Below are 25,221 nucleotides of genomic sequence, written 5' to 3' on the forward strand. Positions count from 1 at the left end.
TGTTGTAAATTCCGTATTATAAGTGAAAATGACAAGAGCGCCTACCGAAGACATTCTGTGTGTTACAATGTAAGAGAGATGTCTGTTGCTAACAGTAGGCACATATGAAAGTAAGAAGTACACTACCTAGCTTTCATAATTTGAGGCCTCTGTAAATTATCACTGTGGCAAACTTTACTAGTTTCATCAAACATTTGACAGTGTGTAGTTGTATTTGACATCGATGTTTCACTGCACGTGTTTAGCAAAAGTGTTTTATTACAATTTATCTCATTGCACCATGAGTTTCCACAAGTATGGAAATGACAATTGAGGATAAAAACAAAATAACATTGAAAATTGCTAAAATAGTACAGGTGTAGGAAACTTACATGATACGTTTTTGACAATGAACTTTTTTACATTTTCTGTAATTCTATCAGCCTGTCACTATGTATTGAATCTTCATAGGCATTTGTAATCCCTAGGGATCTGAAAAACTCGTATTTGCAGTTAATGTGTATTTATATAATAAATGCTACTTAGAAATGAATAATATCAAAAACAACTGTCATATGAGAGAGAGTTTGAAATAGCTTTTTTTCCTGCATATAAATTTCGAAAAAGTAACCATTTTTTGATTATAGATATTGCACATCATCTAGCAAAACTAAACTGGAAAAGCAAATGTGCATAAGAACACATTTGCAATGCAAATGTAAAAATCTGATCACATATAAGTCACTCATAAATCAGCTTCGTATGTCACCTCAACTGCAGGCAGTTGAGTATTCCCTTATAAGGTTGTAAAGTCACTACTGTGTAAAGTCACTCTGACCCACAGAGCAACAAAGCATTTTTCACATCATCAAACAATGCCAGGGGTAAAAGAAGTGGTAAGTGACAGGTAAAAACCCTAGGAGTCAAGGGATCACACCTGAAACGTTGAGATCCGTAATCTGGAACTTCACCACTGAGCCACTGATAATGTATCAAATGATGTGCAAAAGAAATGGCCAACTAAGTGTGTGTCACAAAGGCACTATCTTTCACATGAAACTGTAATTGCATATTAGTCTGTGATCAGAAATTGTGTGCTGAATTTGTTACCAGCAGGTTTGATCAACATGCAAGTACACTCTATGACAAGAAAAATGATGTACCACAAAGGATTTATCTGAATGGAATGGAAATTGATTGATGTGATGTACATGTACAAACAAAAATTGAAAAGTGGGACTATTTATTCAAGAGAAAGAGCTTCACAAATTGATCAAATCAGTATTGCATTGATCTACCCTGACACTTTTGCAAGCAGTTATTCTGCTTAGCATAGAAACTCTATCAAGAGTTGCCGGATGTTTTCCTGAGAGGTTTCGTGACAAATTCTGTCTGACTGGCATGTTAGATTGTTAAAACCCCAAGCTGGTTGGAGAGCCCTACCCATAATGATCCAACCTTTGTCAGTTGGACAGAGATTTGGTGACTTTGCTGGTCATGGTAGGTTTTGGCAAGCACGAACACGTGCAGTAGAAACTCCCGCCTTGTGCAGGTGGGCAGGTGTTATCTTGCTGAAATGGATGCCCTGGATGGCTTGCCGTGAAGGACAACAAAAGGGGTGCAGAATATTGTCAACTTAGGGCTTTGCTTAAAGGGTGCCACAGATGTCAACCAAAGGGGTCCTGTTATGAAAAGAAATGGCACCCCAGACCATTACTCCTGGTTGTCACGCTGTACGGCAGGCAACAGTCAGATCAGTATCCTGCCACTGTCGGGGGCGTCACCAGACATATCTTCACTGACCGTCGGGGCATAGTTCAAAGTGGAACTTGTTAGTGAAGACAATTCTGCTCCAGTCAATGAGATTCTAGCCAAGATGTGTCGAGAAATGCCCCAGACAGCATTGGTATACCAACACAGTCATCTCTAGCCATACAGACCGACAACCAGTAGCGGTGGTCTGGGGTCATTTCGTTTCATAGCAGGACCTCTTTGGTTGTTATCCACGGTACCCTTACAGCATGGCAGTAAGTTGGCGGTATTCTGTGCTCTGGTTTGTTGCCCTTCATGGCAAGCCATCCTGGGCTTATAATTCAGTAAGATAATGCCTGCCTGCACACAGTGAGAGTTATTACTGCTTGTCTTTGTGCTTGCCAAACCCTACCTTGGCCAGCAGCAATGTCACTGTCTCTCTCCCCAATTGAGATGGCTTGGATCGTTAGTGGCGCAACTCTCCAATCAGATCAGGGCTTGTCAGTTTAACATGGTAATGGGACAGAATTTGGTATGATTTCCCTCAGAAGGACAACTCTGTCATTTAGTGCCAAGCCAAGTAACTGCTTGCATAAGGGCCAGAGGTGGACGAAAGTGTTATTGACTTGCTCGATTTGTGAAGTTCTTTCTCTTGAATAAATTGTCCATTTTTTATTTTTTTTATTTTAATTTTTCTGAGATTGTAACCAATGTACATTTCATGTAAGGACCACGTTGGTAAGGGAAATTATGGCTCATGTGGAGGCTTATGTACAGTCATTTTTCCTTTGGTGTGTTTGCAAGCGAAACTGGAAAGGATATGACTAATAGTAATACAAGGAATACTCCACCATGTGCAGTATGATGGCTTGTGGAGTATGTAGATGCAGATAAGTATTGAGATCAAGGTGGTGACTTTGTTTCAACAAAATATTTACAGATGCAAACATTTCAAATTTTTACTGATTCAGTTTTTGTTTGTGTAAGGGGAAGTTAAATCTTCCTAGTTTTTGAATTGCCTCATCACTTCTAAGTTCAACTAAATTGGGAAAAAGGATAAATTTTTTGATGTGTCAAGAAATAATATTCCATTCTAATGCTTTGTAACTCAGTTACATAAGCAGTGTATTCCTCACAACTACCCACAAAGGGGATAAGACGCAATAAAACCATGCCCCGTCTCTGACAAAAATGAAAATGAGTGAGATATAATAACTTTAATATTGTTTCAAAATAACACTACATCTCTTCATGTGGTTTCCATTTCGCGTAATAATGTTTTTTGTTAATCATTGGTGAATTACTTATATATGTATTGGTGCAAATTCCCATTTATTTTAGATTGAAGAGTCGTGGAACTCTTTTTTTTATATATGTCATATTGAGTTTTTTCTCTCTCTTCTTCTTTTTTTTTCCCAGATATGATGGAACACGCACTCCCTATCCAACGGCCTGCTGTGTTATCCGCTATGCTGGATCTAGTTGCCGAGAACATTTCTGAACTGGCAGCCCTGAACTTGTCTGACAACAGGCTGGGTGGAATCGACCTTTTGGGAGTCGTGGCACGCCGCTTGCCGTCTTTGACTGTGCTACACATTGGAAACAACAAGGTGTGTGAATTACACCCTTTGTTTTATTTTACATATGTTAACCAAAACAGATGATGATGCCAACCTTTCTACCTGTGTCCATAGAGTAAGATGGCACTGTGCTTAAGTCACAGGATTATCATTCAGGAGAATTGGCTTCAGTTCCTTGTGTGACCATTGCCATTTATGTTTTCTGTGGGTTCCCTAAATTTCTCAAAACAAAAGATAGACAATTCTTTCGAAAAGAACAAAGCCAATTTCCTTCCCTGCCTTTCCCAATTTGTTTCCTCATGTCCAAAGAATAGTTTGATGCAGCTCTCCACACTTGTCTGTCCTTTACAAACTTCTTCATTCTCCATAACAACTGCAACCTACATCCATTTCAATTTTTTTCTCCCACACATTACCACATTGACAATTTCTTGATGGCCCCGGATGTATCCTATTAGCCACTCCTTATTTTAGGCAAATTGTGGCATAAATTTCTTTTATTCAGAATTCAATTCACAACCTCCTCATCGGTTATTTGATGAACCCATCTGATCTTCAGTATTCTTCTGTAGGTTCACATTTCAAAAGATTCGGTTTTCTGCTTGTCTGAATTATCATCCCCACTTCACTTTACAAGGCCACACTCCAGACAAGTACCTTCAGGAAAGACTTCATAACATTTAAATTGATGTTAGTAGATGTTAATTATTTCTTCTTTTTCAGAAATACTCTCCTTGCTGTTCCTAGTTTGCATTTTGTATTCCCTCTACTTCAGCCATTATCGTTTGTTTTACTGCCCAAATAGCTAAACTGGTCTTCTGCTTTTAGTATCTGACTTTGTAGCCTGATTCCCTCAGCAACATCTGATTTGACAGTTCAAGGACTGGGCAGTTAGGGTGTAATTCAACTGGCTTTTTCATAGTTTTCCTGCATTTTATGTTGTGAATTCTACTACGCAGAACTTACATCATTTCATTGTATTTGAAAGAAGGGTCTTTTTTCTATGAAATACTAAAATGAAACACAGATTTACACAAGCAACCATTTTGTATATCGAAATGAAACTGTTTTCACAATAATAGAATTTTTTGCCTTCCTCCCACCCCATACCCCAACTTTTTTTCCTAACAGGAGGCAGAATTAGAAGTTGTCTGAAAATTTGGATTTTGATTGAAAATTACATAGTTACTTTTGCCATTGAATGAAAAATTTTAAACGATTTTGGATTTTGTTTACATATAAACTATTTTGAGTGGGAATAGATTTCAACCAGGCATCCTTTGTTTATCAATGTCGCTGCCAGGTCACTAAGCAATTTGAAGATATGTTTGATAGTAACCTGATTTTTACATAAGATTTTATCATCATCATGAAAATGTGAACAAAAGCTTTCTTTTTGCCATTTTATTTGCTTCCTCTTGAAAGACTATCAGCTCGTTAGCTGGTCTCTGAACTCCACACCAGCCTTGTTTCTATTGCAATCCAAAATAAAAGCAGGTTTCATCTTATGTCATCCCTAATTTTATTCCGATATTGACATCAGATGCGTGATTTTGTGTTTTGGTGTCAAAAGAAATATGTCCATAATGTCTTTCCATTTCACAGGTAGCAAGTGGTCTCATTTCTGAAATGAAAGTCCATTTTTGTTGGAACTGGCAGAATGAAATAATTAATTCTGAATATGAAAAATACAAGAATAAGGCATGTTCTAACATCCATAATTACGTAGAACAGTGCATTACAATATGTCATTAAGGTAATGCCACAAAGTATACAAAGCACAGTCATAAATGCCTATTACAATCCGTGCAGTACACAATGCAGCACACACTTCCACATAAAAATATATTGTTCTTATGTTCCCAACATCCCCATGGAAGAGGTACTTCAGATGTCACTTTCATAAGCCAAACCATATTGTCTCACTGGCTTCCAAAATTCCTTCATGTTCAAGGGTTTGGGTAGTAGATCAGCCAACATCTCTTCTGTCTATAAATAGTTGAATTCACTATCCCTTGCTCTGTGTGATTCCTTACAAATACGAAGCAGTCATTAATAAAAAGTTACCTCCACTTCCAAAAAAAATTTTCCCCTAAAGGTAACTCAAATCACACAAGGAACAAAGATATCCTGTTGGACAAAAAGGAGTCTGTATCTACTATCTAGAACAACTCTGATGATAGAATTGTAATGTATTACAAAGAATACAGCAAAATATTGAACTAAGTAATCCAGAAATCGAAGCAGATTGATTATGAGAAAAAGATAATTACATCAGGCAACAAAATAAAAACTGTATGGGATATAGTGAAGACAGAAACAGGTGGGGCCATAAAGGTAGAGGAACAGATAGCTCATAAAGAAGTGAGACATTGGTAACAACTGTATGTAGTGTTGCAAACCTCTTAAACAAGTACTTTATTTCTGTTACTGACAGCTTGGGGTTATCACGTTCAGTGAACAGTGCAATGGAGTATCTGAGACCACTCTTTAAAAATACCTTCAGTAAAATGGAAACGACACTCGCGTCTCCCAAAGAAGTAGCGTCCATCATAAAATCCTTAAAAATCTAAGTATTTCAGTGGGTATGATAACATATCAACAAAGTTAATCAAAGAGTGCTTATGTGAGTTGAATTCTATCTTACATTATTTGTGAAATCAATCTCTTATCAGCAGAATATGCTGAAGTTAAGCCTCTTTACAAGAACAGTGATAGAGATACCATCAAACTATCGACCAATTTCGCTTTTGCGGGATTTCTCAAAAATATTTGAAAAGGTTGTGTTCAAATGTCTCCTTAAACATCTTACTGCAAATAATATATTGTCCAAGCAACAGTTTGGATTTCTTAAGTGTTTTGATATAGAGAAAGCTATTTACACTTACAGTGAGAATGTACTTAGTTCATTCGATAATAAATTAGAGGCTACTGGCATTTTCTGTGACCTGTCAATGACCTGTCAAAACCCTTTGACTGTGAACCACAGCATTCTCTTCAGTGAATTAGGATATTATGGTGTCACCAGCAATTCTGTGAAATGGTTTGAGTCTTATCTAACAGGAAACAAAGGGTGTTGTTGCAAAATACCTGCGCAGTAAGCAGTCAGTCTTCATCTGACTGGGGATTAATTACATGTGGTGTTCCTCCAGGTTCCATCTTGGATCCATTGCTTTTTCTTGTGTACATTAATGACCTCTCATCTGTTACATTGCCAGATGTTAAGATTGTTTTGTTTGCAAATATACAAACATTTTGCAAATGATGCAAACATTGCAGTAAGTAACAAGTCAAGTACAGACTTAGAAATAGCTGATAATCAAATTTTCACAGACATTGAGTGATTTAAAGCTAATTCACTGTCATTAAACTTTGAAAAGACCCATTATATGCAGTTCAAAACCAGTAAGAGATTTCCTTCCAGTATGTGTATAACATATGAAGAAATGCAGATCGAAGAGGTTGACGGTGTTAAATTCCTGGGATTACAACTCGATAATAAATTCAGTTGGGAAGGGCAGACTACAGAATTGCTTAAACACCTAAACAAGTCTGTATTTGCCGTGAGAATGATGTCAGATGTAGGAGAGACAAATAAAAAATAAATTAAAAAAAAAAAACTTGCGTACTTTGCTTACTTTATTGTATTATGTCATATGGTATCATATTCTGGGGTAACTTATCGAACTGAGCAAAAGTTTTTAGGGTGCAAAAGCGTGTGATAAAAATCGTTTGTGGTGTAAATTCAAGAACATCATGTAGAAACCTGTTCAAGGAACTCTGTATTGTAACCACTGCTTCTCAGTATATTTATTGCTTAATGGAATTTGTTGCAAGAAATGCATCTCTATTTCCAACCAGTAGCTCAATACGTAGTATCAATACTAGGAATAAGAACAATCTACATAAAGACCTAAAATTACTTACCTTGGTCCAAAAAGGGGTCCAGTATTCAGGAACACACATTTTCAGTAAATTTCCAGCAACTATTAAAAACTTGATTTCAGATAAAGCACGGTTTAAACAGAGTTTGGAAGACTTTTTGATAGGCAACTCCTCCCACTCCATAGATGAATATCTTAACAGAGACTGTTAAACTAGCTTAAGTAAAAATAAGTGTTATATTTCAGTTTTGACAGCACTTGGTCACAACAGTCAAGATTAGATATTTTGCGTATGATAAATTTATTAATAGTGCATAACAATGTTTCATTCTGACAGTGTGTTAATTCTGTAAATAATAGCTGTTCCAGTTACCACGTTTTATTAACCTGTTTCGATAATCTCCCGGGAAAAAAAAAGATCATGGTAGTAAGTATCATTCAAATGTTTAATGTTTTTATGTTATACTTTCTGACTTGTCCCACACCCACAAGAATCATCTCATTTTTTGCGTTTGTGGAACAAAACCTGAATGATGATGATGATGATGATGATGATGAGTCCCATACTTCTTTACAGAGTGTAGGGGAACTACGCGGAAGCCCCGCGTCGCCTTACTAGGCAAAACCTGAATCTAATCTAAACAAAATGGTGCTTTATGTCTACGTGTTTGATTCTGGCACTAGTAACATAATTTTTATTGAAGTGTATAGCTTCCTTGTTGTCAAAGAATATCTTAGTGGGTTCCATACAGATATTAGGCTCTATATCACTTTTTTAGAGTTCTGACCCACAACGGTTCTTGAATTGCATGTGACAGCCACATACTCAGCCTCTAGAGAGCTCAAAGCTACCTTTTATGAGACCAGGACGTAAGTCCTACCATTAATCTGAAACAACATCCAGTAGTGGAAGATCTGCTGTCCAACTCCCTTCACCATTTGCATCACTATAGCCCGTTAGTTTTTTTATTTCCCTTTTTACAATATCTTAATTTATAGTCTGTCTGTCCTTTTAGATATCTAAATAGTCTTTTAATGGCTTTCGAGCATTTCTCTCTCTCTGGCTTTTGCAGAATCTGGTTATAGCATTTGTGGCGAAAGCAATATCAGGCCTTGATCTTTGTGACAAATACAAAATGCTCATACTGCCTCGAAATATGGTACATTTTCATTGAACTGTACATCTTCTGCATGGGTCGTTAACTTGGCTCCTGGTTCCATCAGAGTAGAAATGGGTTTACAGTCACTCGTGCCAAACGTTTTCAAAATTTTCTTCGTGTATGGTGATTGGTCTGTAATAACTCGTCTGTTTTCGTATTTTTAAAAATCTTCACATCCAAGTATCAAAAAATGGAAAATCCAGGATGGAATGTAACAATATTATGATAGGGGAAGTTGCCACTCACCATATAGCGGAGAGGCTGAGTTGCAGACAGGCACAACAGAAAGATTGTCACAAATAAAGCTTTCAGCCAGTAAGGTGTTCGTCCAAAAAAAAGCTCTCGCTCTCTCTCTCTCTCACTCTCACTCTCACTCTCACTCACACACACACACACACACACACACAGAGAGAGAGAGAGAGAGAGAGAGAGAGAGAGAGAGAGAGAGAGAGAGAGAGAGAGAGAGAGACTGCCATCTCAGGCAACTGAGGCCACACTGCGAGTAACAGCACCGATGCATAATGGGAGTGACCACATTATTCACATAATTTTTCGCATTTTTCCCACTGCCATGGATCTGTACTCCTTCCACCTGCGTCAATACAGAAAAGTTTCCTTATCCTTAGCTAGAACCCAGTCTCTCATGAAATCCCCCCCAAATGGCCTTACCAGCAAATTTCCCATCTTTGGCTGCTGCACAATGACCTCCACCTGTTGAGATTCCACCAGTCCTTAGCTCTCACCAACATAGTCCGGCAAAACCATATCAACCAACCCCAAAACTCCTCGTGGTACCTTCTCTCCATCCGCAAAATTCTCGTGCTACGCAATCCCAAATTCCTATAACCCATAACACACATTGAGAATCTTGCCCTCCAGGAACTAGAGCAACATGCACAATGCTGCCTCAAAAAGCTCTCCACCTTGCTCATTTCCTACTCCTGCTTTGGAGCACCACTGCCCACCACCTCAACAACAACCTCCAAACCTCCCGTGCGCCCCCTCATAGCTTACAAACCCTGTCTCGCAGACCTACTCCACTTGTTCCACCATCCAAAACTCGCTCCCACCACCACACAGAATCCATAACCTAAACGGTCCAGTAACACAGTCATCAACCTTTCCTCCAGAAGCCCTAGCCTCAGAGAAACATCAGCCCTTTCCAAAGGCCTCAAATTTTGTTCCCCTCCCAAATTAAGTCATCCAGGACTTGTTAAAGATCTTCTCTCCTTCTCCTGGTCCCTACAGTAGAAACACCTTTTCACCACCAACCCTGCAGATCAGAGTCAACCAAATACCAGTGTTGAACCCTGCCTAACTCAGTTCACTGCTCCATCCAATCGTGATCCACCACCACTACTCCCAAATCACCCCCTGTTAACTTTCCAGAATTTCTTATCCTTGGACCATGCCTCACCATCAGTCCCTAAACCCCTCAACATGCAAACCAACCTTACATCTGCAGAAAGAACTTCAGTCCACCATCTCAAACCAACCTTACATCTGCAGAAAGAACTGCAGTCCACCATTTAAAAACTGATCCTGACCTTATAATCCTACCTGCCAACAAAGGTTCCACCACTGTTGTTTTGAACCTCAGGGATTACATGGCAGAAGGACTCCGCCAGCCGTCAGTGGGCAAATCCAAGGGACAGCCAAGGACTCCTGCGTGGCACCATCCTATGCCAACCTATTCATGGACCATCTAGAAGAATGCTACCTAAACACCCAAAATCCTAAACCCCTCACTTGGCCCAGATACATTAATGACATCTTTGCAATCTGAATCGAGGATGAGGACACCCTATTCACATTTCTCCAGAACCACAACTACTTCTCCCCCATTTGCTTGATCTGGTCCTACTCAACTCAACAAACCACCTTCCTAGATGTTGACCTCCACCTCAAAGATGGCTACATCAACACCTCCATCCATATCAAACCTACTAATACCAGCAATACCTCCACTTTGACAGCTGCCACCCGTTCCATGCCACGAAGTCGCTTTCATACAGCCTTGTTACCCATGGTCAGCACATCTGCAGTGATGAGCAGTCCCTCTCAAAATATACTGAGGGTCTCACTGAAGCTTTCACGGACTGTAATTATCCTCCCAACCTTGTACAAAAAAAAATCTCCCATGCCTTATCTTTCCAGTCTCCAACCACCTCCGAAAGTCCCACCATCCGGTCACAGAGGAGCATTCCTCTTGTAACTCAGTACCACCCAGAACTGGTGCAACTGAATTACATTCTCCGCCATGGTTTCACTACCTCTCATCATGCCATGAATTGAGAAATGTCCTGCCAACTATCCTTCCCACCCCTCCCACAGTGGTATTCCGCTGTCCACCGAACCTACACAATATACTTGTCCATCCCTACACAACCCCTGCTCCCAAACCCTTACCTGATGGCTCATACTCTTGTGATAGGACATAAATGCCAGACCTGTCCTATACATCACCCACCACCACCTACTCCAGTCCGGTCACAAACATCACCTATCCTATCAATGGGAGGGATACCTGTGAAACCAGTCATGTGATCTACAAGCTAAGCTGCAACCACTGTGCTGCATTCTATGTGGGCATGACAACGAACAAGCTGTCTGTCAGCATGACTGGCCACTGCCAAACTGTGGCCAAAAAACAAGTGGACCATCTTGTTGCTGAGCACACTGCCAAACATGACATCCTTCATTTCAGTAACTGCTTCATAGCTTGTGCCATATGGATCCTTTCCACCAACACCAGCTTTTCCGAATTGCACAGCTGGGAACTTTCCCTGCAAAATATCCTACATTCCCATAACCCTCCTGCCCTCAAACTTCATTAGTCATTGTCCTCACCCTTCCAGCCTTTTCCCTGTTCCCTTTCCAGCACTACACGGCCCACATTCCACCATTGCACCCAGTCTTTCTACTTGTCTCCTTTTCTGATCCTCCCACCGCCCATTCCTGTCCCTCCTCACCTCTCGCCTGCCCTCCGTCTAACCTGGAGCACTATACTGTCCACCATCCCCTACCCTACCATCCTTCCCCCTCCTCGTCCCAGTCTCCTCCACCCTCATCCAGTCGCCACTTGTATCATACACTGGTGCTGCTGCTCGTAGTGTGACGTCTATTTCATGAGACTGCAGGTGTGTGTGTGGGGGGGGGGGGGGGAGGGGGAGGGTGTATTATCAAAGTATTGTTTTATCCCTCCCAAATCATGCATGTTAAATTTGGTTTTTAATTGTCCCTTAAAATTGTTCCATATGTTCTTCATCTTAAGTTAGAATGTAGAAATCATCCGCTCGTATAGCCATTGTGACCTCTTCATTTCATCTATAATAGAGACCACAATATGTCTTAGATTGCTTCGTACCCATCTTTAGCAAGGTTTTGCGCAGACATCTGTGTTGCAGCAAGGGCCAACTTGTTTTAATCCATAAATACTTATCTTCAATTGCCGAATCTTCCGTTTTCTAAATGATTTTTTGTTTTCCAGCTTCTGCTGGACGGATCATGTAGATTTCATCATCTAATTCCCCATTTGAGGAAGCTGTCTTCCCATCCATTTGGTGAATTAGTAAATATTTTTGTTATTGCCATGACTAAAAAGTATCAAAGTGATCCATATTTTACCTCTAGCAAAAATGTTTCTCTGTAGTCTAACCCTTCTTCTCGTGAACATCCATTGACTGGAAGTCGTGCTTTAGATTTTTCTGCTACACCCACAGGATTTTTTTATGTTAAACATCCATCGTGATTGTAACGGTTTTCTTCTTTCTGATATTTCGAGCCATTCAAAAGTTTCATTTTTGATAAAATGACTCCAATTCTCTTTCCATGGCTGCTTTCCATAGTTGGAAATTCAGACCAATCGTAGACTCTCCAACCATTGTTGGTTCATCATTAAAAGGTTGGACTATATACATTCCATAATCAGGATATTCTTTAGGTTTAGGTGCACCAAAAGAACATCTTGAAATGCTTTCTTCCTCTTCTCCATCGTCTAGAATTCCATCTTCATAGAATATATGTGCATGTTGTTTGTTGCCATCCTCTTTTTCCTCTTCTTCGTTGTCTGTTTTGCTTCCAGAATTAGTGTTTCTTGTACTTGACAATGGTAATGAAGTGGTTGTTTTGTCTTGATGGTCCTCTTTTATTCCATTTTCATTATTCTCTAGAAATACATATTTACCATTCAGTATCTTCATATTTGTACGATTCATGAATTGGTAAGGGGGGTGTTACACTATCAAATTTCTTCGTCAAAGATTTGATCAAAGATGTGATCAAACATTCCGTCAAATATATTTGACAAAGATCTTTGACGTAGCGCTAGAAGGGGTATTACACTGTCATCAAATTTTTCATCAAAGTTCAAGATGGCTGACAACAACTTGTTATTAACCGCAGCAGTTGCACGTACCCCAGTTGCATTGTGTGCACATGTGGAAAAGAAGTAGGGGAAAAAATGGAACCATACATATGAGGTTGACAGTCTTAAATTCCTGGGATTACAACTTGATAATAAATTCAGTTGGGAGGAGCACACCACAGAACTGCAGAAACGCCTTAACAGATCTGTATTTGCAATTTAAGTGTTAGCAGACATAGGCAACATAAGAATGAAAAAGCTTGCATACTTTCATTCCATAATGTCATATGGTATAATACTTTGGGGTAAATCTTCAAGTAAAACAAAAGTTTTCAGAGTCCAGAAGCGTGTAATACGTATTATTTGTGGAGTAAATTCACGGACGTCCTGCTGAAACCTCTTCAAAGAACTGGGTATACTAACTACTACCTCTCAGTATATTTACTCCTTAATGAAATTTGTCGTAAATAATATATCTTTTTCAAACAAACAACTCGGTTCATACATACAATACCAGGAACAAAAATGATCTGCACAAGGACTTAAACGCACTTACTTTAGTTCAAAAAGGGACCCCCTACTCAGGAACACTCATCTTCAATAATTTGCCAGCAAACATAAAAAATTTAGTTACAAATAAAGATCAGTTTAAAAGGAGCCTGAAAGACTTACTAGTGGCCAACTCCTCCTACTCCAGTGACAAAATTTTTAATAGAAACAAATGATGTATTGTATTTATTCATACTATTAGTAACTTGTTACGTGACGTAACAGTGGAAGACGTCAAGTCGTACATCAATTACTTAAGAATGGATGAGCATACACTTCTGTATGTGCTCAGTGAAGTGTATCCTCATATCACAAACCACAATATTCACTTAAGAACTGCTACATCTTCAGAAGACAGGCTCACTGTTAACACTCAAATTCCTTGCTGCAGGAGAGGGTTGGGTTAGAGGTCAGGTCAGGTTAGGTCAGGTCAGGTCAGGTCTCATCTGCAATCTTCTTAATCTATTTCTGTATTCAGGGTGCCTCACGTTGTAAAGTTTCATACATCTCTATTAATTTTGTAGTTGTCGGCACACACCAATTGTATTTACCGGCAATGTTTAAAAAACACTACAGACGACAGAACGCTGCAGCGATGCTAGCACTCCATGTGGTAACATGTCACATTGCAGTGAACAAAAGACAAGCAATTTCTTTGATCAAATCTACAGCGAGGCCCTAGATTTGATCAAATATTGGATGACATTTGACAAAGTTCCTATTACACCATCAAATATCTTTGACAAAGATATTGGACAAAGAAATTTGATAGTGTAATACCGGCCTAAGCCTCACAGTAGCCTACAAAAATATCTTTCTTAGACTTCGGGCCAAGTCTTCTATGCCATAAAAAATCATTTGTAGAGTATTAAAATGGTTTACAACTTCACCTATGTCTTTAGCAGTATTTAACTTGAAAATTCCCCTTCATTTGTCGCTGTAGCTATAACTTCCCTATATTGGTTAACTATATTACTTTGAAGGTTACTCTGTTTCCCTTCTTGACTGTATCACTTACAGATAATGAGTTAGTTGTGAAATCATTAGCATAGTAAACAGAATGAAATTTTCTCTCTGCAGTAGTGTGTGTGTGTGTGTGTGTGTGTGTGTGTGTGTGTGTGTGTGTGTGTGTGTGCTGATATGAAACTTCCTGACAGATTGAAACTGTGTGCCAGACTGCTGCAGAATAAAAATTTCAGTCTGGAAACATATCCCAGGTTGTGGCTAAGCCATGTCTGTGCAATATCATTTCATCCAAGAGTGCTAATTTTGCAAGTTTCGTAGGAGAACTCCTGTGAAGTTCATAAGGTATGAGATGAGGTACTGGTGAAAGTATAGCTCAGTTGCTAGAGCACTTGGCTGTGAAGGGCAAAGGTCTCTAGTTCAAGCCTCGGTCTGGCACACAGTTTCAATGAGGGTACAAAAAATTTTGTGCCTGTAATGTTTACAAGAAAATTTCTGAATTTAATTGACCCATATTCTATAACTTCACATTACTCTGTGTACTTGAACTTGAAATGGCTGTAGAAGATAAGAATTTCACTATTTAAGCCGGATTTGAATGATGGATTAAGTAATGGAATTATATTCAAGTATTTTAGTTGGATTTGAGGTACGATACAAATTTGTATGCAACTTTTGTAGTTTCTTTGAAACAGTTACTTCAATTTCACATTTTTATTGTATTTCTATTTTTCCAGATCCGTAATATCATTGAGCTGGATGCACTTAAGGGATTGCGCCTAGTGGAACTAGTCCTTGAGGGTAATCCTGTGTGTCGACGCTATGAGGATAGAAGTTCCTATGTAAGGTATGACACTGGTGACGCGGTAGGTGCACAAGAAATACATCTGCCCGAGGGGCTGATGCGTAACACATGTAGAGGGATGGTCGTTAATGTATGGATGTAATCCTGATGTCCTTGATTACTGCACTGCATGGGTATTAATATGTAGTTCAGTTTCTGTGGGAGCTTTCTTGTGAACCTCTAAGCACAAGAAAAGAAAGGAATTGAGGATGTCCATGTTTAGGCGTGTGTAACAAAGAAAGATAATTTTGATGCAGTGAATTGTGTTGGTGGGGTACATGATGCTACTATCATAAGAGGTACTGATGGAAAATTGTTGTGTTGTAGCCAAAAGGTGATGTAATGTTGATGGGGATTGTGGAGTTTATAGTGGATAAATGTCACGTTCTGTGCAGTTATGCTAATTGGGCATTGTGTGCACTTCTTCTTTAATAAAATATTAATTATCACTGAAGTTAGTATTTCAACAGCTGCATAAAATGATACGATTAGTGGGTTGCCAGTATAACACATAGGATGTATCATGTGAACTGTTACAGGGTTGCTGGACAGAAGATTGATTGAAAAATGAATAAATGTTAATATTATCAGAAAAAAAGGAATCAATTTTTGACAATATAATGTAATTGGATGGATAAAAAAAATCTAGTCACCGAGCGGCAGCAGAACATGTACAAGAAAAGAGATTTTCTTACGCCAGCTTTCAGAGCCAGTGGCTCCTTCTTCTGGCAGAAGGGTTGAAGGGGAAGGAAGAGTGGTAACGAAAAGGACTGTTGATGTTTAGGGAAAGGGTTAGAGTTTGGAAAAGTCACCCAGGACCCCGGGTCAAGGGAGACTTACCAGATGGGATGAGAAGAAAAGACCAACTGTTGGGGACTACACCATCAGTTCCCAACAATCACTCTTTCCTTCTCCTCATGTTCGGTAAGTCTCCCCTGACCAGGGGTACTAGGTGACTTTCCTGAACCCTTACCCTTTCCCTAAACATCTCCAGTCCTTTGCCTTCACCCCTCTTCCTTCCTCTTCAATCCTTCTGCTAGAAGGAGCCACTGGCTTTGAAAGCTTGCATAAGTAAAACTTCGTTTTTATGTATGTGTTCTTCTGCTGCCGCTTCATGAGTAGATTTTTTTTTATCTGTCCACTTAATACTATCAGACTTTTTTATGTGGCAAGATGAGTAGATTTTTAATCTTACTATTAATGATATGATTACAATATTTATTTTTCTGCCATGGGATTGATGCACATTACCACTGATTTAATGACATGGAACAATACTTTGTGTATGAGAATACGAGGGCAAACATTTCGTTTTGATAATGTTGTTTATGTTTATTTAATATTTGTCCTGGTCTAGCATTTTCTTTGGAAAGTGGTTTTCTGTTTTAACAGTAATTGGTTCCCAGATGCATGCACGATCATCACACTCATCATCGGGTTGGTGCTGGTAAGACCAAGAAGTCTGCTTGATTCGCATCAAACAAAGGATTACTTTTACTTGAAATGATCACATATATACTTTTGTGCTGCAGCCAGTTTGTTGTTAACTGTCTCTGTTGACAGCTGCATGCTTGAATGTGTACAAATAGATATTTTAACATTTACATGTTGTGGTAAGTGCTGGCAGGTCGACAGACACACAAACATACACACAAAATTCAAGCTTTCGCAACAAACTGTTGCCTCATCAGGAAAGAGGGAAGGAGAGGGAAAGACGAAAGGATGTGGGTTTTAAGGGAGAGGGTAAGGAGTCATTCCAATCCTGGGAGCGGAAAGACTTACCTTAGGGGGAAAAAAGGACGGGTATACACTCGCACACACACACATATCCATCCACACATATACAGACACAAGCAGACATATTTAAAGACTGTTGCCTCATCAGGAAAGAAGGAAGGAGAGGGAAAGACGAAAGGATGTGGGTTTTAAGGGAGAGGGTAAGGAGTCATTCCAATCCCGGGAGCGGAAAGACTTACCTTAGGGGGAAAAAAGGACGGGTATACACTCGCGCACACACACACATATATACAGACACGAGCAGACATATTTAAAGATATACATATTTGGTCTTTAAATATGTCTGCTTGTGTCTGGATGTGTGTGTGTGTGTGTGTGTGTGTGTGTGTGTGTGTGTGTGTGTGTGTGTGTGTGTGTGCGCGCGCGCGCGCGAGTGTATACCCGTCCTTTTTTTCCCCCCTAAGGTAAGTCTTTCCGCTCCCGGGATTGGAATGACTCCTTACCCTCTCCCTTAAAACCCACATCCTTTCGTCTTTCCCTCTCCTTCCTTCTTTCCTGATGAGGAACAGTTTGTTGCGAAAGCTTGAATTTTGTGTGTATGGTTAACTGTCTCTGTTGACAGCTGCATGCTTGAATGTGTACAAATAGATATTTTAACATTTACATGTTGTGGTAAAATATATATATAAACTAAAAGTGAAGAGTAGCTGTTCAGCAGAGGCAAATGCTTTATTATGTTGAGCCTATTTATTTCATTTTCATTATTAGTACTTTCACACTTTTTATTATGAAGGTCATTCAAAAAGTTAAAATTCTGTCTTAAAAGGGGGGGGGGGGGGGGGGGTTGGGTTGTAGTAAAGAAGACCTGTGTTGTATGTCATAATTATAGAAATATGCTATCCACAGTGTTAAAAAGCCAGTTAGTTTTGTGATGTGGTGTCATGGTAACATGCATTCAGGCAGCAATCACTTTTAAGAATGTCACACTATTGAGTTCCAGCTGCTATTTACACAAAGACAACCCAACATGCTGTGACGTCTAAGCTTAGTGGTTTTACCATGATAAATGGATGTAAGCATGCAGCAAAACACTGCTACTACCACCAATTACCTTCAGAGTTAATAGGTATAAACTCAAAGTATCTTGGTACTGGTTATTATTTAGTTTGCATTCTAGTTTTCTTGGCAGTCATTGTAGATAACACAATGTAGATTTGTTACATGCCAAATATTGTCTGGTGAGAATATTGAAACAGCTGGCAAAAAGGTTATTGCAAGTTGCATTCTTTTTTTCAAAATTCAAGACTAGTAGTACATGAACTTATTTCCATAAAAAAATATCACTATACTTGATTGCAGTACTTGCAAAATTAGACTCTTTCCTGAACATGCATCCATTCTAGCAGCAGACAAGAGACAACACCCATTTTATCAATTGAGCAACAGAACAGTGTTTTCCTCCTTCCACAATACTGTCACAGTGCTGTATAAGAATAGGCTGTTCTCTTTAATTGGCCAGCTTTATGATTCGTTGATAGCCAGATGTGGTATTCTCTGGAGCTCACAGCCTGTCACAAACACAGTGGATCACTCCTAGTGCCATGCCCTTCAGTTTTATTGTTCTCGGTGGCTCCACTGCTTGTTGTGTCGTGCACATTGCTGTCCTCGGCACTGTTACTTACATTACACAGAAGTAGTGAAACAATTACACTTTTGTACAAAGACTAAACCTTACTCAAGCTTTGTGCATTTTTGTTCCAATGTTGACTGTGGCTGACATTGGAAAAAAAGGCATTAAAAATGTAAAAATGAATACGGGACATTGTGACAACATACAGTGTGGCAATATCAGTTCTGTTCATCGTTATACACACAGGCCACCACTTTCACACAGCTCACAGATACATGTATTGTGGTTTATATCTCTACCTCTACAGTATGGTATAATACCATCCCAGCATTGTTACAAAAATTTTTCAACAGAACTAACTTTCTGTATCAGATACTGTATTGAAATGTGCACAAATTCTAAAAATAATCACATTTTGCTTCCTTTCTGCAAGTGTATCCTGGCCAGCAAGGTGCTTCAATAAGATGTGAGAATGTCCCCTCAGTTCTGTTTGTTAAATCTGATCAAGTATTTACATGCACATACAAAAATACTGCATTTGAAACTGCAAAATAATGGTTAGTTGATGAAAGTCAACACTTATGATAATGTCTTGGAACTGATGTTGCTTATGCACCAGCTTCTTGTAACTGTCTGCTTTGTGGAGTAAAACTGACATTTGACTGGTGACTGCTTGTCCAGAATATGGAAATACATTGTTTTTATAATGTTTCTCCTTTCAGTGTGCATGAATCACTGAAAATCTACAGCATTTTAACTCCCAGTGAGATTTCTTGTTTATTTCCTTTAGACTGTTCCATACCTTGGAAGGGGAAAAGAACTTTGCATCTTTTATAATATTATAGCATTACAATACAGAAGTAAGTGATTCAGTTGCTGTTGGTGTGTAAATCATTGAATCCTATTTTTTGGCAACAGTTTATTTTAAAGGACCTTCATAATATAAAGTTGAATGGCAGTGCATTATGTTTGTATGTATGTGTGGATTAAAATTAATGCATTATTTAGCATTGTTTCAGTCCTCACATTTGATGATCCCTTGTTCAGATGAAAGATCTACAATTTTTTTTCCCCTCAACAGTGAAGTCAGGAAGAGGTTTCCAAAAGTGTTAAAACTGGTGAGTAGTCCTATATGGAAAAAATGTAATGGAAGTGTGTCTGTCTCCTTCTGCCTCAAACAATTTTAATATTCATTTCATACTTTAATATGTATTGAAAGTGTCTAAGGATTGCAAGGAGTTTATACTATAAGCCTATATTTAAAATTATAATACCCATAGCATTGCAATGGGTCCAACTCCCCTTAAACATGTGCACAGTAAAAAAACAACTTTGCATGCTGAAGTTGATGCAAGATGCGAAGCACCAGCACTTTATTGCTGATTGCTTTATTAAGATCACCTCACATTATCTTCTGTGCTATTTTAACCCTACATTTTTATGTTGTGACTACTATTCGTATAAATGTGGATACTGGTTTACATTTTGTAAAACCACTGTGACGGAGTGACTGCTTCACTGCTAATTGTAAGCGTTCTACCAGTTCACTTAAATAAGTACATTCCTTTTGAACTTGCAGCTTAATGCTAGAAATCATAAATTTTGTCTTGATGCAAACCTGAAAGTGGATATTTGAATTCTGGAGCTGGTAATTTGATAAATTATACTATGCGTGTGAAAGTGTGTACTACATACTATATTTTGACCACTTGTTGTTGCACTACACCACTTGAAAATATTACCCAAATTGTAACCGTTTCACTGTTCTTCCAAATAAAGATTTGGCTGAAAGCCATAGAAACATACATGCAGGAAATTATATGCATATATAATTCACCAACAATCTTCATAACTAGTTTTCACAGAATATTGCTGTTTTCATTCCTAGATAAGTCTAATTGCCTTACGAAGTGTTTGACACATTTTGAAACACAACCGGCATACTTACATCCCGCCAACTGGCCGGTATGGGTGCACAGTTAGTGCAGGGAACATAATGTTCTGTGACCACTGGACAGTCCAGACTGGGCTGCCAGTCATTGAAAGATGTAAACATCCTGCTCAGCACCGATTATGCTATATTGATATGGGATGTCGTAATTGTCTGATGTGAATATAATGACTTTAATTACACTGATGACATTTGAGTTACGTACAGTTATCGAGGATGCTGAGCAGAATGTTTATGTGTGAGTTGCGTGTAATTAATTGTGTGTATTACTGTAGCTTTTAGCATAGTTTTTTTTCTTTTCTACTGCAGGTCACTTAACGATTTTTGAGCAAAACTAGTTGTGACATGATAAACATGCCTAAATACAGCTGTGGTGGTTATTACTAACATTAACATAAGTAGGCTTTGAAGCACAAAATGATCAGTATTACATTGTTTATAGCTTTAACGAGTTTAGTTTTCAAAAACAAGGTATATGCAGATACTGCACCATTGTAGAATTTGAAGAAACATTTCTTATGGTTAAACATTCCTCTTTTCTCTTTTCAACGAAAAGAATAAATGCTTGTGTATACCTAGTCCAGTAACTTGGAATTTGTTATTTGCATGAAAGTTATTTGGGAATTCAGATTCTGTGTGCGGACATGTTTAATCCTTTGTATCGTTGTTATGTGGTCACATGTGAGATCAGTTAGCAACTGGGGTTGCTGAAGTGGAGGTCCAAAGTTAGGTGTGAGTGAGGTGGCATGGTATGGAACAGAGTGCATTCAGCCATGTAAAACTGAATGAAATGAGATGGCTTGAATTAATTAATAGTGGCATTGAAACAAGTCCTCTTAATAGTGGCCTCAGATTAAAAGGATTACACCAACCTTGAAGTTACCCATCACTTATTTTATCATTCTGTTGCAATGTACTGGTACTATTGAAATTTCCTTCTGCATCCCAGAGTATAGAATATGCATTGTTGCAACATTCCTCGTGTAAAAATTAATTCTCGGAAACTACACACTGTGATTCTGTAACGTGGCATTCGGACTGTGTTCTCAGTGGATGTGTATATTACCTATTCGTTATTTCAGAAAGGCTCAAAATTTTCATTTCGTGTTGTACAAAGGGATAATAAATACTACATACAGCAGATGTTTCATTTTTGTAGGCTGCTTATATTAAACTGCAGAAACATTTTAGTACTAGTACAAGAGATTCTGTAAATGGAAAATGAAAGTTCAAGAAACACACTTGCCATATGCCGTCGTGTGACGTTATCACTTGTACTGGAGAAAAAATTGTCACTGGCCAAAATAGAGTGGTCAGAATTTAGTGTTGTGTTAATAGTGAGAGGTTGGACAGTTTTCAAAATTGTCAAAAATTGTTTAAAGAGATGTACTACAGAGTAAAAGATATCAGGCTCACACAAAGAAATTGTGATCTCCTAAGAAAACTGCATCTTTGTCTTTTTTCTGTAAAAAGGGACTTTGTAATTTTCTTGCTCATTTTCATTGTGAACCTTAAGTACTGAGTGACATGCTTTTTTGCCATATTATTCCAATTTTTTGTGCTAGAGATTTTTAAGAAATCTTTTGTGTGCTGTAATTAGTTGACAGTTAAAAGTATGGGTAACATTCAACATTAGTCCCACTCAAGTTGTGAATTAGTTGGAAAATGTCTATACGTACTCTTTTTATACAGGACGGGACGGAGCTACCGCCACCGATTCTCTTTGACGTTCAGGATGAAGAGGCCAAGATTCCCCTTGCAAAAGCACATTTTGCATGCTCTGAACAAGGTCGTACACTCGTGCAGGCGTTCTTAGAGCAGTATTACGGTGTATACGACTCAGAATCTCGCCTGCCATTGGCTGATGCTTACCATGAGGAGGCACTCTTCTCATTGTCAGCTGTGTATCCACCAGGACAGAGTACCAGCCATAGGTATGGTAAAAAAAAAAAAAAATCGGTGTCTTATAATAAAATGACACTTCTATTCCATGTCTAATGCAGTTTGTTTGAATCTCTGCTGAATTTAATCATACCTATTATTACTTCCTAGTTTACACAGTTACTGTTTATACAATTGTACAATCTCACCTGTAATATGAAATTATAACACAATCTGAAAACTTTCCAAGGCCTGATACCCTTACAAAGTGTGATGTAAGCGTTTTTGTTGGCTGTGAGCCACCATAGAGGCACACTGATCTGTTGTCTGATTTAAGTTGGTTGGCACCAGATGTATAAGGTCAAAAGCTGCAACTGCATCATGAGGAGTACTGTCTGCAGGAAGCCACCACAGCACATTGCTCTTTACAATGATAGAAAATCACTTTTCAAGTGTATATCTCATAAAGGAATGGGCCTCTGATTTTCTTCATATTACAGTAATGGGAGGTCAGTGCCCAGACAGCAGTTTCCTAAAGCAGTAAAACGCAATTCTCAAATAAACTAAAAAAAAAAACTGCTTTTATGATTAGAAGATTTCAGTGTGCTGTCAAGTACAAAACATTTCTAATTTATTAATGTAGTTGGGGGCAGCTGAGTGTGTAATGTGATTGTCTCATAATACAGTAAAACCTCAGACAGGCACCGTTAAAAGAATGTTACACAAAGCTTTTGGTCACTGCCTTCATCAGCAAAAAAGAAACACATACCATTCATACACACAAGCAAGGGGACTTCATGCACGCACCCGCCAGAGTTAGCAGTCATATGTGCTCAAGATGTTCTTGCTTGTATGTATGAGTGGTATGTGTTCCTCTTTTGATGATGAAGGCTTTGGCCAAAAGCTTTCTTTAAGTTTCCATTAATTGTGCCTGTTCGCAACTTAACATGATGTCTTTATGGCAAGTAGCAATCTATCTTTTCGTGCATTGTTGATATTCCTACCTGGAGTTTCCATTGTTTAAGGGGAGTCAGAACTTAAAAAAAAAATTTCATGTTTTCGAATTTTTATCTCATTATAAAATTTGCAATTTTCCAAATAAAATTATAAAGTCACATGGGAAATATTTTATTTTTTTAAATATAACGTACACCATTTGAAAATGTTAAAATTTTTTCGTGCATTACTTAAAGATCTAATAAAATGTAATTTTTTATATAGAATGCCGTGGATTGCTATATTATAAAGGTTAAATTACGTGTTTGTATTTCGGTAGCACTGTCAAAAACAGTAGCGTATCGTTTCATAGTATAAACACGCATTGTATGTCGAAGTCCTAACGTTTTTCTGAGGAAAAGGGTCAGATAGATTGGTAAATCTCTCAAAAAGTAAAGTATGATGCCAAAATGAAGTGTTTTTAAGAAACGTGGGTTTCATGGTAATATATTTTCGAATAAGGGCATTGGTGCTTTGAAGATTAAAATAAAACATTGTGATACACTATTTTCTCAAAACGAAAGTGATCTAAATGGTACATTAGGGTATATTCTGATAGATTCTGGTGATAGGTGAATGTGTGTGTGTGTTGTAAAATGTGTGGATCGCCAGTTAGTTTACATGAAGACGGTGAGATATAAAATGGACCAGCCAGGAAACTTAATTGTTCCAGTTGTAAATATACTCCTTCATTTTGGAATTCAGATAAGTGTAAAGATAATTATTTTGAAGTAAATGTTGGGTTGTTTTATGGATTGAGAGCAATTGGCAAAGGACACACTGCAGCAGAAACAATGTGTGCCATGATTAATATGCCACGCCCACCTTGTAAAATCAACACGTATGCAGGATTTATTGGAGCTGCTGTGGAATCTGTTGCATGTGAGTCCATGAAGGGTGCTGCAAACGAAGCTGTTGAAATAAAATGATGGTATGACTGACATAACAGTAGCTTTTGATGGCACTTGGCAGAAGTGTGAATACAGTTGTAAGAATTCTGTTGCTGTGGTGACCAGTGTGGATACTGGAAAGGTAATAGATTTCCAGATTTTAACTGAACATTGTTATAAGTGTAAATCAGGGAATGAAGGAGGGCATATCTGTGACAGAAATTATGAAGGAACAAGTGGTGGTATGGAGGCCTCTGCAGCTATTAAAAATTTTAGTCAATCTGTGAACGAAAAGGGAGTGTGTTAACTAAGTTCTTAGGTGATGGAGACTCAAAGCATATAACAGTGTAGCAGCCACTCAACCATATGTTGAGAAGATTGTCATAAATCTGGAATATGTTGGTCATGTCCAGAAGAGGACACCAGGTTCAGGAATTTGAAACAAAGTTCGAGAGACAAGAAACTTTCTGATGGTAAAACCATAAGAGGCAGGCTGACTGACTAACTGATTGATGAACTACAGCAGTATTTTGGGATAGCAATTAGAAATAATACTGAGGATTTGTTGAAAATGAAGCAGGCAGTATAGGCTACCTTCTTTCACAGACTGTCAACTGCTGAAAAACCAGTACACCACCTTTGCCCTCCTGGACCTGATTCACGGTGCAATTACCACAATGCCCAGTACTCAAAACAGTTCATACAGCCTGAAACATTCCATTTCAGCAGCAGTCATGGATATCATAAAACCTATTTACAGTTATTGTTGTTGTTGTTGTTGTTGTTGTGGTCTTCAGTCCTGAGACTGGTTTGATGCAGCTCTCCATGCTACCCTATCCTGTGCAAGCTTTTTCATCTCCCAGTACCTACTGCAACCTACATCCTTCTGAATCTGCTTAGTGTATTCATCTCTTGGTCTCCCTCTACGATTTTTACCCTCCACACTGCCCTCCAATACTAAATTGGTGATCCCTTGATGCCTCAGAACATGTCCTACCAACCGATCCCTTCTTCTAGTCAAGTTGTGCCACAAACTCCTCTTCTCCCCAATCCTCTTCA

General features: G+C 38.6%; 1 protein-coding gene across 1 annotated transcript in view; it reads left to right on the forward strand.

The window, feature by feature from the left end:
• The window catches only part of LOC126424820 (nuclear RNA export factor 1-like), a 156,064-nt gene that overhangs the window by 82,114 nt on the left and 48,729 nt on the right, over positions 1–25,221 (forward strand). Inside the window, exons 7-10 of the mRNA XM_050087613.1 lie at positions 3,151–3,341; positions 14,971–15,080; positions 19,526–19,562; positions 22,088–22,329. Of these exons, the coding sequence (XP_049943570.1) occupies positions 3,151–3,341; positions 14,971–15,080; positions 19,526–19,562; positions 22,088–22,329 (580 nt within the window). The remainder of the gene's footprint in view (positions 1–3,150; positions 3,342–14,970; positions 15,081–19,525; positions 19,563–22,087; positions 22,330–25,221) is intronic.

Source organism: Schistocerca serialis, chromosome 10 (assembly GCF_023864345.2).
Source record: "Schistocerca serialis cubense isolate TAMUIC-IGC-003099 chromosome 10, iqSchSeri2.2, whole genome shotgun sequence".
Taxonomy (NCBI): Eukaryota; Metazoa; Arthropoda; class Insecta; order Orthoptera; family Acrididae; genus Schistocerca; species Schistocerca serialis.